General features: G+C 36.8%; 1 protein-coding gene across 3 annotated transcripts in view; it reads right to left on the bottom strand.

The window, feature by feature from the left end:
• LOC127648034 (cdc42-interacting protein 4 homolog) overlaps window positions 1-15,823 on the bottom strand; it is a 61,511-nt gene extending 45,688 nt beyond the window's left edge. For all 3 annotated transcript variants that reach the window (XM_052132607.1, XM_052132608.1, XM_052132606.1), the window contains exon 1: window positions 15,547-15,823. In XM_052132607.1, coding sequence (XP_051988567.1) covers window positions 15,547-15,570 — 24 coding nt within the window. In that variant the 5' untranslated portion in view covers window positions 15,571-15,823. The remainder of the gene's footprint in view (window positions 1-15,546) is intronic.
• Window positions 15,824-15,841: the final 18 nt, after the last annotated feature.

Raw genomic sequence — 15,841 nt, forward strand, 5'->3', positions numbered from 1 at the left:
TTTTTTTTTTTTCTTTTTGTCACCTTTGGCTTGCTCACTGGGTGTAACGTTGGCAGGAGGAGGCAGACGAGGGTTGAGGATCTAAATGCAGGTTTTTATTGAACAAAGTGAAAACAAACCAGACTGGAACAAAGGAAACGTCCACGATGGGAAAATGAAACCAAAACATGAAAACATCAAGGGTACACGAACTAGGTGAACAAGGCAAGACATCTACTTCCAAACATCCACAAACAACGATCGACAGAGACTGAACAAACAACTGGGCTTAAGTACAAAGGGATAGTGAAAATCAAACGACAATCAGGTGAGAACAATGATTGAATGCTGGCAGTGATGAGGGCCGGGAATTGTGGGAGTTGTAGTTTATGACGATGACACGTGAAACGCAGGGCAGAAAACCGGGGATCGTGACACAGTATTTGTAAATACAAATATTAAATAATTATTTAGGCACAATCAAATTTTTATCAAACCACACAATGATGACTAAGACATTACAGCTATTCTTTTGTTATAGCATAATTTCCTGTAAAGCTGCTTTGAAACGATGTCTGTTGTGAAAAGCACTATGCAAATAAAAATGACATGATTTGACTGATGAATCAGAAATACTGATGCCCAATTAATGAATGGATCATTCTTTTGAGTCAGTTCTTAACCATGAATTGGCCAAACAGGTTCGCAAAAATAATTTGCAGGAGTTTCTCTCGGTAAAACAGCATCAGTATATTTAAAAACATGGATGAAGTGGGTATTTACATTAACCACGATTAATTGTCAAACAAATAATAATTAATCATGTGATTGTGAGGATTAAATGTCTTTTAGGGCTTTCGCGATTAATTGATTAATTTATTAATTTCACGTCATATTTCTTAAGGTGCATGTGTGCTTTATGGTGTCCTTTTAACATAATTAAAATTAAAGTCAGCCCGATCACCTTACTCCAATCATTTACGTCAGCTGAGCACAATTTGCGCAGAACGTAAACTGACAAGTAACTTAGCATTAGCAACCCCGTGGCTAAAATGTCCGCAGCGTGGAAATATTTCAAACTAGAAAGCGAAAACTGTCCAACATCCACTTGCAAAATCTGTAATACGATCGTTTCGCGTAGCAATAGAGCTGCATTCAATATGACCAATCTTAAACTAAGCATGCAATGGAATATGGCGAGTTCACTAATACAACACAGGAAAAGGCTGCTGTGCAGAAGCAACAAACACTTGACAAAACTTCTAAAAGGAATGAAAAATATCCGAGAGAGTGAAAAGCCCAAAAAGTTTACAGAGAAAGCGGTCGAATCATATCTTTGGACAACCAGCCCATCTCTGTGGTAGAGAATGCAGGTTTTTGCCGTCTTTTGGATCCACGTTACGCCCTGCCGTCTCGACACTACATTTCAGACACTGCCTTACCAGAGCTGTACAGTAAGGTTCCTGACAACATACAAGGTGATTTAATTGCCACCAATGGTCTCTATGATCAACTCAAGCGTGCAATGCTTTTGGGAAATGCAGCCCAGGGGTTGACATCTGCGCTGCGGTTCAACTGAATGACACACGAGTTGATGGCATTTATATTTATATATATATATATATATATATATAAAATTCGCTTAAAATTCTCTTAATTGGGCATTAAAATGTGATTGAAATTTGTGCACAATAATCGGTTAGATCAAATAACCGTGATCAGACAATCATTTAATAATTGCGACAGGCCTAGAGGCAACTTTGATAAACTGTGTCGTGAATAAGGGGCCGTTTACACAACGCATTTTTGCATCCATCCAGGAATTGTTTTTCCATGTAGTCATTTGCTAAAAGGGCATCTTTGACCATTGCACCACATAAAACTGTGTTTTCAGTGCCTCACACAGGAAATAAACAATACATTTTATGGTTTGGTATTGTTGTTTTTTGATTTTGTGTTTTTTGTTTTTTTCCATAGCAAACTCATATGGCTTTCTTTCTTATGCTGAACACAAACAAAGACATTTTAATAGCAAAATCATGTTTGTTTGTCCATACAATGCAAGGGAATGGTGACACACTCAAAAAAAAAAACATGCAAAAGGCAGTGTAAAGGTTTTCCATAAGACTCCAGTGTTTTAATCCATGTCTTCTTCAGTGACCAAAATATTTTTTTGTGAGAACATACTATAATATATAAAAACATTTTCACTGTGCATTACACTTCCTAGTGCTTGACGCACGCGAAGACGCTAGGAATTGTAACAGAGCTTAAAGTCATTATCGCCAAGGAGACCATGTCAAGATTTCTTTTAAAAAAGGGTTAGGTTAGTTGGATCACTTTAGAAGACATGGACTAAACCACTGGAGTTTTATGGATTGCATTTATGTTCATTTTGGAGCATGGAAATTTGGTTAACATTCACTTGAACTGTATGGACAAACAGACATCATATCTCAACTATAATATCTCTGTTTGTGTCCGGTCCAAGAAAGTCAAACGGCTTTGAGATGACAAGGGTGAGTAAAGAATGAGGGAATTATCATTTTTGGGTGAACTAACTGTCCCCTGTAACGCTGTAACGATATGCGAACCGCAACCGAAATCACGATACAAACGTCCACAATCCCATGTCACAAGCCCCTCTCCAAACCCAGCAGCCTGCCATCAGTTACAGATGCAGCCCCTTGAGCTCTTTACACACATTATAATAAAATTCCACTACAACAAAATTCATTTTCTCATTTCATAGCAAACATTACATGTAAATCATGAAATTATTATTCGATTTATTAAGGCAAGTATGACTTTGTTTTAGCGTCAAACTACGTGTCATGTGACCACTTTTCCAATCATGTGCCTGTCCACCCCTGCAATGTTGAGCTATTCAATAATCTCAAGATGGCTAATAACCCTGAAATTGTAGACCCTCCCGGCACATACAACTCAGTAGTATGGGAATATTTTGGTTATCCAGTGGAGTATATGGATGGCAATCATGTCCTTGACAGAACACAAACAATTTGCCATAAGTGTTTCACAAAACTTCCTCAGGTGACAACAAATATGCACAAGCATATCAGAAGACATCATCCGAACATTGATGTAAGCAGTACACGGAAGAAATCTCGACATCAGCAGGTTACTTTTCCTAATGCCTTTCAAATGAAGTTACCAGCCAACTCCGACTGTGCTCAAAATATTACATACACAATCGGTGCTTTCATGGCCCTGAATATGTGTCCCTTTTCAGTGGTTGAAACAAAGGATTCAAAAATTTGCTCCACGTGCTGGAACCCAGATATGTAGTGCCAAGCCAACCGCATTTCACCCAAAACGTGTTGCCTAAACTTTCTGACGAAGTAAAAGTTAAACTACACGAGGAGTTGAATAATAATGCCAAATTCATTGCATGGACTACAGATGGGTGGATGTCCCGTGCAACAGAAATCTACATGACAATTACCGTGCACTATATAGGCTACGGATAATTGGGTAATTTCAAATCCTGATCTAAAAACATTAAACTTACTTGAATTATGTTTACACAGAAATTTTTTTATTTAGATTGTTTAATTCTCGAAGAGTACTGTTCACAAAGAGAAAAATTATTTACTTAGTTTATGGGTTACAGCACAGACAGCTGGCCTGTTAACTCCATGTCCCGATCAACTTTTTTGGCCACCGATCCGATATTTAAATATGAAATATCTGCTGATACAGTCGCGATACGATACTTGTATTTGCCTAGATAATGGAGTTGCAGACTTTTTTTGTTTGTTTATAAAAATAACTAAGTAAACAAAGTAACTAAAAGATTACATCTTCAGCTTAATGTATTTAACTTTCTTTTGCGTTTAAGCATTTTTATAAAACAGACCACATTAGTAGCCTCTATATCCTCTTCCTGTTCCGGTCCGAATAACTATCATAACGACTCTAGAAAATGGGCAAAGCAATATTCATACAAATGTCATTTTTACACATATTTAAAAACAAACCAGCATATTCACCTCAATTACATCATGTCTGAAAGTTTACATTCGTGAATGCTTAGAATTGCCAACAACTCACCGTCCATAGGCCATTCTGTCATGCTTCAAGGGCTGAGCAAGCGCTCATTCATTAGAGCGGTGTATGTGTGATTGCCTGCAAGCTGCAAAAAAGATCGCCCATAAATCTAGGCAAAATCGGCCGATTTTGATCCTCGGCCGATCGAGACATCTCTACCTCAGTGTGTGGAAGAGAATTTAAAATGATATATTATTTATTGCTATTTATTTATTTATTTTCCTTACATTGTTAGTTTATGTGAACACTTAATCTTGTTATTTAGTGTGCAAGTCAATCTAGGTAATTATGTTATTCATAACATGTTCTCTAGTGTTCCAAATTGTTGAACCTATTGGTGATTTAATAAAGATTTTTCTTTTTCTTATTCACCAACTCAGTAATCGAGGTATGAACCGAACTGTGGATTTTGTGTATCGTTACAGCCCTAGTCCCCTGTAGTGGACTCCATGCATCTAAGGGTTCATAATATATTGGTTTAGAGCAGATAATGAGTTGCTGTATCAGCCAATACACAGTAAACCAAAAGATTCCCTGCCTGTACACAACCCTTGACCCCCAGTAATGTTATCTGTGAGAGGCACAGGGTTTCTCAGGGCTATAAACTCATCCTGCCACAAGCGTTTGAATAGACAGGACAAAGGAAGTGGAAGTCTTACCCACTTCCTGTTGTATTTCAGCAGGGCTCAACAAATATGAATATCAAATTGTATTCTACTGCACACCCAAGGTTAAATACATACAGAAAGAGGAATAACATGTCAAACATTTGTCAGCACTTTCTCTAAAAACAACTCTCAAAGTAAAAGTATATTTTTCTTTTATTTATTTATTTATTTTATTTCCCAGTTCATTATTGGAAGGAGTGGTGTGTCCCATTTCAAGTACAGGCCAAACCATTTAAAAGTGATAACAAAAAATGCCCACCCTCTGAGTGCTACCTCCATCAGCCTGGTTGTTGACATTTGTTTTGAAATGAGAAGGAGGGAGGTGCCTTTTGCGATGACATTCCTAACAAGCCGGGCCATGTCTTGAACTCCTCCTCTCTCCTCAAAATGGAGACCATTAATACAGAACAAGAAAAGAATTCCCTACCCCCTCACAACCCACTCACTGGCAAATACAGACCACTTTTCAACTTCCAAACATTCAAAACAAAAGCAATGGTGGTTGTTTATGTTGAGGGCAATGGCAATCTAGAAATATTTATATGAATGTTTTAATGTTGACAGCCAATTTAACACATACCACATCATTTTGATGCATAACAGGAATGCAGTAGACTTGCCACGGTATTATAATTTTCACACTGGTGCGGCGTTCATGTTCAATTACCTCTGGTTGGGTGCTAGGTGGTACTATTTGGTAATTCATTAAGCAAACTACACAACAACGCAAGGTAGCTTGATTTCAAACTTTGAACTTAAATTTTAAATTTCAAATGAAACTGGACAAGTGCAATTAAAATGTGTGTTGTTCAACTTTTTGAAAGATGACTTTTCAACGGTTTTGAAGGACAACATCTCTTTGGCAATGAACCAGCTTCTCTCCATCATGGATATTTCATTGTCCGGGCAAATAATCACTTATTGTGGGTTGTCATAGGTTTGATATTGGTATTTTATTACCTTTCATCCCAGGACCCAGTTAAGCTGCTTCGGAAGAGTAATGCCTTAGAATGTGTTAATACATTTGTTTTGTTCCCTCCTAAGGCTGGGCAACATGTTCACAATATTTTTATTCAAAACAATATAAACCACAATTTCCAATTACATCATCAACCCCGTAGCTGAGGGATCGGTGAATATTCTTGCTTTAGTGATTTTGCATTTAAAATTAAATTAATTGATTTAAAAAACAAAAAACTTAAAACAAAAAGACATTTCTAAATTCAAAATGCACTTCAAACGAAACGAAAAAGCAATTAAAATAACAGTGTTAACTTAATTATGTAAACTTATGACCCCCTGCAATTGACGTATTGTCAATTAAAACAATTGTTGGAAAAATTACTAATGTCATCCACAAAGTAGGTGTCCTAAACAACTTGCCAAAACATAGTTTGCTAATATTAAATCTGTGGAGTGGTTAAAAAAAAATTAGTTTCAATGACTTTAACTTAAGTGTATGTAAACTCCTGACTTCTGTATCTAAATACAATACGAAATATATATATATATATATATATACACACACACACATAAATACACATATATATACATTTTGAAGAGTAGTACTAAATAAAATATTTTATCTCTTAAATGTTTATAAATTATGAAAGGTTTATGAAACTTATGAAACGAAACAAAAGGGAATGCAAACTTATCTTCCAAACAATATATTCTGTTTATTAAACCTCCAATTAATGGGTTATCAGCGGTCTTCCTTTTCTTCGGCTTTCTATCTTGTTTCTCAACAGCAATCTTAATCAAGAAATTCTGTGATTTGGCGACTAAAAATAGCCATTTGGCTCCTTAAAGTTTCAGTTAAGGAGCCAATGGCTCCCAAGTAATTTTTTAGGTCTGGAGCCCTGGAATTCCCAATGTGGTAATGGAGAGAGTGACTATTACTAAGAAATGTCTGGGTAATATTTCACCCCAATATCGAAAGAAAAAACAACAATTATATTTTGTTTGCTATTAAAATTTGTATTGATTCTTATGTGAAATGTGGAATAAACAGAACATATACACACAGAATCAACTTATTTAACAATTATATTTTGGATTAAGAAAATGAAGCATATTTTTTAGCATTGTGGATTATATTCATGACAATTAAGCAAATGTTCCCCCAAAATCATCATTAATGTAATGTTGTCTTCTGTCTATTCATTATGAGCACTTTTCTACCATTGGGCCGAGCTCAGTGAGTGATGGTTCTAGTTGCAATTGCACTTGGGCATGGTTCGGTATGGAACGATTGCAAAATTGCTCCCACCCTTCGAATTCTCAGCACTGTTAGCTAACCGTACTCGGAACAGAGAACCTGGTGGAACCAATGTAGTGATGTGGGGACTAATGATTGGTCACTGGCCAGTCAGTCCATTCTTATTCTGAATTCACAGCAACACAGTGGAAAAAGGAGTGTTGTATATTATCCTCACCGTATCATTATCCTCATGTGTGTTTCAAGAATGTGTAATATTCAAGATCAAAACAACGCACATACTGTAATTAACATCTGCGGTTCTGTATTTCAGTGCATGTTCGAAAGTGAAAGAGTGATTGGTCAATGGCGAACTTCTGAAGAAACCATGATTGATCAGTTGAGGTGAAAATGGACTAGGAAAGAGCTTGTTATTTGGTCTAGTATCCATAGACACAGCCTATAATGAAAATTAACAACAATTTGCAACTTTACCTGGCTGATCATTTCGGTTTGCTAGCTCACTAATATTGCAGACAGTAATTCTTAATTAACCATTTCTGCCTGCGCGGTTTAACATGCATGAGCTCTCGTAAATGGATAGTGCGCTAGTAGTAGTTCTCTCATTAATTCAGCTTTAGAGATGAAGCGCTGAATAAAACATTAAAAAACTCTGTTTATACACATGGCTGGAAATCATGAGTTGCTCAGTATCCAAAATGGAAGTATAAAGTAAATAAGTAATGTTTCAAAGCATAAACTTTCATTTGAAATGATAATGGCATTTGATGTATAGAATGCAAAATCATGATGGCTATTGTTATCATCAAAGTTGTTCAGCTCGAAGATGACATTTAAATCAGTCTACTTTATATCATCCTCATAACAAATACATCTGTTACAGATTTCATTTCTGGACTGTCTAGGTATTTTCATAATGTGTTTTGTGTATTAGTCGGTGTTGGTCTTGTTTGGGTTGTCTAATTTCATGTTTATATCTTAATTCACTTAATACAGATTAGGCCTAATATCTACCAACTGTATATTACATGTCATAGACATTACATTCAGCCTATAATCAAATATTTAACTCAGTGATGAAGTCTTTGATCCTGCTTGTGAAAACACTGCACAGGGCCCAGAAGCTGACAGCATATCTTAACAGGTGACCGAAAGCCCATCACCTGCTCCTCCCCTGAACTAACTAACTAACTAACTCACTCACTCACTCACTCACTCACTCACTCACTCACTCACTCACTCACTCACTCACTCACTCACTCACTCACTCACTCACTCACTCACTCACTCACTCACTCCCCTGTGGTCTGAGGGTGTTTTGGGCCCTGGAGAAGTTGAGGTGCCTTGACATTTGTGCTTTTTTTTTCAGTTGCTTAAAAACATATTAATGGCCAAAGTCTGAGAACACTGTATTCAGCACAAACTGGGCTACAATAATATGTGAGCAACATGTGTGTACATGTTTGTATTTTTGAGAAAATAACTTTTATGCATGGTTTTTGAAAAAACTATTTTTATATCACTGAAATAAGGTCATATAACAAATACTAAACATTTGTCCACAAGACTTTTGAGAACTGGTTCTTGTAGCCTAGAGTTTTTGCTACAAAATGATGTGAAAACCATCCTGATCACTTATTCATACAAAACAATATAGTAATTTAACTTATGTAAGACACTTTTAGTGTTAGAAATGTCATATGCGAGGAGGCATGTACTATCATGAATATTGAGGAGACAAAAGACCCCTCCCCTGGGCCCATCAATGAGGAATGTGACAGAAAGAGAATGAATGAATTGTCCTTAAATGATCAAAATCAAGTTTTAAGTTAAAAGAAGTATTCTGACTATACACTACCATATAAAAGTTTTAGAAGAAGTCTCTTCTGCTCACCAAGATTGCATTTATTTGATCCAAAATACAGTAAAACCATTGTGTGAATTCATTTTACAATTTAAAAGAACAGTTTTCTATTTGAATATATTGTAAAATGCAATTTGTGATCAAAGTTGAATTTTCAGCACCATTACTGCAATCTTCAGTGTCACATGGTCCTTCAGAAATCATTATAATATGCTGATTTTCTAATATGGGCATATTTAAAGTGCATTTTACTCATTTACACCCGAACAGATATTTGCAAGCACAAGCATTGATGATAATGAGGCAGCATAAACACAAGTTAAAATATATTCTAAACATTCATATAATTTTATATCATATTACATATCATATTTATATCATACAGCATACAATTTAAATACCTGCTTTAGCCGAAACAACATTTAAATGTAACTAAAACTTGCTTATTAGGAGTCATATTTCAAATGTCAATACTAAGAATCCTGTCTGGAAACAGTCTCACTAGTAAAATATGTACATGTTTATATAAAATAACATGTCAACTAAAGAAAACTAAATGACTTCCTCGTCCGAAATTGTATCCTCGGCTTGATCAAGTCTCTCTTCAAAATACAAATGTTTATCGAGTCCCGTTCTTCTTCTGAGGAAAACGTTAACTCTTCCTTAATATCCTGGAGGTTCCTCGCCGGTGTATCGTTACAAACGAGCAGTAAAGTCAATTAATTGTTTAGATCAAACCTCAGTCGGGGGCGTTTACCATTTGAATTGATCATCATAGCACATTAGCGTATGAATGGCGCGCTCTGCTGGTGGGAGTGATCACATTAGAGATAATCAGATGAACCGGTAAAAACTGTACATCGCTTGGTTTCATACAGATTACGTTAAAGAAGAATATTTGTTTTAAATTTGAATTGTTTTATTTAAAAGTAGAAATTAAGCTTTCCTTAGACACGTTTCATGTTTGTGTGATAAGTATTTGTGGAGTTTCAGTTCATTTTTGTGACGCATTTCCGAAATATGCTCGTGAACACGGAGAGTGCTTACAGCTCACCCTTTTTATTTTCTTTATTTGGCAAAAGCACAAGATTTTGTTGTTTTTGTGAGTGTACACAAATAAAAGTAGACTCTTTATAGTCTCTAATGATGTCTTACACTTATCTGTATGCCCCAAAATGACAGAGTATTTTAAGTTGTTTCCGCTGTAATGACAAAAATATCCAGCAGGACGCGCCAGCGCGTCCGTCGACCCTAGAGGGTTAACAACCATCTTATGGAGTTTTGTGTTCTTTGCAACAGTCGCCTTCGGCTTGCTCACCGGGGTCCTGAATACAATTATTATTTCCTTTTTTTTTTCTTTTTTTTTATGTTTTAAGACCATTTACTATCACATTTTTATCAAATTGCACAATTATGAGAAAGACATTACAGATATAACAACTTCATTTTCTGTTAAAGCATGATTTCCTGTAAAGCTGCTTTGAAACGATGCGAGTTGTGAAAAGCACTATAAAAATAAAAATGACTTGACTTTACTGAAAAACACATATGTAACTGACAGGACGTCTGAGGTTAATATGATGCATTTATGAATTTATATCATAAATCATATCTTGCTAAAAATGTGAAAATTTTGGGGGTAATAATTAATGTCTTCATTGTCGTTGAAATCAGAAGTTTACATACACTTAGGTTGAAGTCATTAAAACTAATATTTTTAACCCCTCCACAGATTAGCAATCTATAGTTTTGGCAAGTCGTTTAGGAAATCTGCTTTGTGAATGACAAGTATTTTTTCCAACAATGGTTTACAGACAGATTGTTTCACTTTTAATTGACTATATCACAATTCTAGTGGGTCATAAGTTTACATACACTAAGTTAACTGTGCCTTTAAGCAGCAAATTCCAGAAAATGATGTCAAGCTTTTAGACAATTAGCATCTGAAAGGAGGTGTACTGAATTGGAGGTGTACCTGTGGATGTATATTAAGGCCTACCTTCAAACTCAGTGCCTCTTTGCTTGACATCATGGGAAAATCAAAAGAAATCTTCAAGACCTCAGAATAAAAATTGTGGATGGTTCATCTTTGGGAGCAATTACCAAATGCCTGAAGGTACCACGTTCATCTGTACAAACAATAGTATGCAAGAATAAAACACCACGGGACCATACAGCCGCTCAAGAAGGAGATGCATTCGGTCTCCTAGAAAGGAATGAAGTTTGGTGTGAAAAGTGCAAATCAATCCCAGAACAACAGCAAAGGACCTTCTGAAAATGCTGGAAGAAACAGACAAGTATGTATATCCACAGTAAAACAAGTCCTATATCGACATAACCTGAAAGGCTGCTCAGCAAATCAGAAGCCACTGCAACAAAACTGCCATAAAAAAAGCCAGACTACAGTTTGCAAGTGCACATGGGGACGACAATCTTACTTTTTGGAGAAATGTCCTCTGGTCTAATGAAACAAAAACTGAACTGTTTGGCTATAATGACCATTGTTATGTTTGGAGGAAAAAGTGTGAGGCTTACAAGCCGAAGATCGCCATCCCAGCCGTGAAGCATGGGGGTGGCAGCATCATGTTGTGGGGGTGTTTTGATGCAGGAGGGTCTGGTGCACTTCACAAAATAGATGGCATCATGAGAATTTAAAATGATGGGGATATATTGAAACACGTCATGACATCAGCCAGGAAGTTAAAGCTCAGTCGTAAATGGGTCTTCCAAATGGACAATGACCCCAAGCGTACCACCGAAGTTGTGACAAAATGGCTTAAGAACAACAAAGTCAAGGTATTGGAGTGGCCATCACAAAGCATTGACTTCAATCCGATAGAAAATTTGTGAGCAGAACTGAAAAAGTGTGTGCGAGCAAGGAGGCGTTCAAACCTGACTCAGTTACACCAGTTCTGTCTGGAGGAACGGGCCAAAATTCCAGCAACTTTATTGTGAGAAGCTTGTGGAAGGCTACTCAAAATGTTTGACCAAGTTAAACAATTTAAAGGCAGTGCTATCAAATACTAACAAAGTGTGTGTAATCATCTGACCCACTGGGAATGTGATGAAAGAAATTAAATCTGAAATAAATTATTCTCTCTACTATTATTCTGACATTTAACATTCTTAAAATAGTTATCCTAACTGAACTAAGACAGGCAATGGTTTCTATGATTAAATTTCAGGAATTGTGAAAAACTGAGTTTAAATATATTTGGCTAAGGTATCTGTAAACTTCTGTTTTCAACTGCACACACACACACACACACACACACACACACACACACACGAGCTTCGGAAACCTTTTTTTAAAAGACATGATGGTAAAAACAGCTGTTTTTCATTTTTGTGTTTGGGCCAGTGAAAATTTTGCCATGGCAAAGAAAGAAAAAAATCCTTAGCGTTGAGTCCTGGTTGATGACAATGTGCAAAATGAAAAGACAGATGTCAAACTGTAACAGAAATTGTATACAATAGAAAAACATTTCCTTCCCAATTTCTTTTTCACACATTATTTTAATGCTCTGATTAAACCCACAAGCCCTTATTTGTCATGAAGCAAAACCTTTGATATTTAATTTCATAATTTTATCACTCCACAGAAATGTATGTTACTGCATATTATTAACACTGTGCATATGAACCAGTAACATTTGCCATTAACACGATCATTTTAAAGTGAAACCGGAGCACTTTGCATTCACTATCAAAGTTTATACTCGTTCGTTTATATTTTCACAGGCGTTTGGCACGAACCTCTTGAGCGCTTAACACTCGCTCTTGAGGACAGGAGCTGGTTGATGTCCGCGGTGCGGCTCAGTGACACTCGGACTCAGAGTTGAAACTCTGAATGATACACAAATGCACCACCGTTCATGCCATTAATACAGTATATTAGCTTAACATATTCTTATTTGGGCATTAAAATGTGATTTGAATTTGAATGCCCAATAATCACGGTTGTCTCAAATAACCGCAAACAGACAGTTATTTAATAATCGCGAAAGGCCTAGTCCGTGTTGTGAAAACCTGAGCTCCTGAAATAATAGCATGAATACTGAAGTATTAGCTAGTCTTGCAAAAATGCAAAAATCTTAAAAGGATAGTTCACCCAAAAATTAAATATTGACCTTTTTCTCACCAAAAGTGATTGTGTCCCTTTAGAAGACATTAATTTAACAGCTGGAGTCGTATCGATGACGTTTCGCTGACTGTCTGTAATTTTTGGAACATCAAAAGAGAAATATCCATTCACTTACATTTTAAGGACCTACCGAGCTGAGATATTTATCTAATTTTCTTCAAATGAGTTCTGGTGAAGTAAGAAAGTAGTAGACACCTGAGATATCATGAGGGTGAGTAAATAATGAGAGAATTTTCATTTTTGGGTGAACTATCCCTTTAATATTTTTTTTTAAATAATGCAAAGTATAATTCTTTTTTTCTATTTTGTGTCTAGGTGAAATATGACCCAGACATATGTTGACAGATTCACCCAAAAATAAACTGTAAATGCAGTTCATGCTTTAAAACAGTCTACTAGACTTTCATCAGTTGCATCAGCAGTGGCTTCAAACAAACTCAAGAATGGATTCACACCAACAGCTATCATCACAATCTCTGAACAAGCAGAGATCCTCTTTGATAAGAACCACTCAAGCTATTAAAACAAGTCTAGACATAATATACAGCTGGGATTCTCTTATCAATAGCATTGTATTCAGCCTGGTCTTGACCCCTCCCCCTTGTACTTTTCCCCTATCACTGACTCCTCCTCCCCACAGTGCAATGCAAACCAACTTTCCCAGCATGAACACAGTACCGGTCTACAACTCCCTCTGAGAGGAGAGCCCAGGCGGAGGCAAATGCCACTGTCCTTCATCATTCTGTAATGACTTAATAAGGAGCCTGCTGTGTGGCATTTATCAAAAAGTTCAAGAAGAATTCATACAAACTCTTACATACACAAACATCCGTCACACTCGCACCAAGTGGCAGACGGAAATCGTGAGCTGCCAAAAATAGTTAGCAGATTAACAACAAAGGAGTGGACAGATGCCACAGGGTAGTTATGACCCTGACTAACCCGAGCAAAACCAATTAGGTTAGACGTTGCTTTAAGTGAAGGTTAACCAAGCCTAGACTTACGAGAACACCCTGGCCCTATTCTCTCTCCTGATTTAAAGTGTGTGACTCATTCAAAACTTTCAACCACAGGCATGCACACACTTTCCACCTGGGTAAGGGACTACCAGAAGCCCTAGAAACACAAGCCCATACCAGTCCCTTTCAACTTTCACTTCTGTCTACAACAGAGCCGAAACCCATAAAAATTGCATTTCCCGATCACCAACAGCCCTACGAAAACATGCAAATTAAACATTACAATGTGGCACAGGAGTTCATACAAAAATGGAAAACTTCCTAGTGAAGCAGAACACCAAGATAACCACAAAAACATGGACTGGATGTTGTGTTTTTTTATTAAATGAGGGCAAAACTAATTAGGCTGTTGCAGTAGCCTAGAAGATGGAAAGGGGACATAGGACAGAGGCCTAGGGGGAGCAACAGCAATGAGGTCAGAATATCCCCACCCAATTCAGTGCAATGCTCCATTTGCATACGGCATGCATGTGGGGAGTAAAATATCTGGCTGTGGACAAAAAGATGGGAACCTTTGTAAAGAGGACATTACATGGTGGTCAGGCAAATGGGAGCACTAATTCAATATATGCTGGATGCAATCAGAAACAAGCTGCAGCTATTTTTCTAACAAGATTCTACTTTAGTGAAAGTGCACACTTTCAGTGGGTAACACACATTTTTAAAAAACACTGTTGTGTAATCACTTGTTATATATGTATCTATCCATAACAAGATTCCCAAAATATGACTGTTTAGGGGAATATACCTTATCAAACGATAAACAATTGAAGCAAACCCAACTGCTGTCTGTTACTAAATTAAAAGGTGCCAATCAAGGTGCTTGACATCAATTCACAAGTTCTTCTATCTGGTATCACATCTGACATCACAGAGACTGCTTGTGAAACTCAATTAATCAGCAGTAAACATAAAAACTAAACAGTAACAGACATTATTAATGTTAAACCAGCAGCTTGCATTGCAATGAGCATGACCAATATACTTTGAACAGCTTTTTTAAGCCTAAGGGCAACATCAAAGCACATTTCCAAAGCAGCCTGGTAGTCAATAAAAGCCTTTACTAAACATAACTTTACTATCATGTTTTCAAATATAATCATCTTTGTAATATGTAATCAAAAGTTATGTCTGTCATCGGGAATTAACAATTATCCTGCAAATCAATGGCTAAACTGCAGCATAAAAGAGTACAATTCGCTGAAAATAATGATTTTACAGTTCGCTATAATAAACAGAGTGTAGATGGAGACTAGGGCCGACGAAACTGATCATATCAAGTAAACTGCGATACTGTTGTTGTTGTTGTTGTTGTGATACTACGTTTTAGCGTAAATATTTACATTAATCGTAGCAATTCGTCGAATTAAAGATGACAACTGAGAAGTTCGAAGAATTGGGTCAGGCATATTGTTATTGAGAATATCTCTCTTCTGCTATTTTCCAAGTGAATTGTCATAAATAACTAAAGATGTAAGCGTATATATTCAGCGCGAGCTGAATTGAAATCACGTTCAATCGGCGCGTGAGCACAACAATAAACCATAAAATAGCGGGATGAGTCTCTCCCCCGAACTTACCCAAAGCTCAGTGCCCCAGTCCATGTTCAGCTCTCCTCCTGCTCCACTCTACAAGGCGGAAAAGTTATCCCAACTTTAAAGAGTAATAGCTGTTCAATAACGGATCAAAAAATGCGAGTCATTTCTCTTTTTTCCCACTTTCGCGCGCGACACATAAACAGCGCGTGTACAACTAATTTTCGTTGCAAATCGAAGAGGATCAACTGGATTTCATGGCCGCGTCACTCCCAGATCCGTAATTCTTAAAGGAGCCGCCGGATCGAGTTCCCACTAGCCCCCACAGGTTATTCCGATA

The sequence above is a fragment of the Xyrauchen texanus genome, chromosome 8, assembly GCF_025860055.1.
Source record: "Xyrauchen texanus isolate HMW12.3.18 chromosome 8, RBS_HiC_50CHRs, whole genome shotgun sequence".
Classification (NCBI taxonomy): Eukaryota; Metazoa; Chordata; class Actinopteri; order Cypriniformes; family Catostomidae; genus Xyrauchen; species Xyrauchen texanus.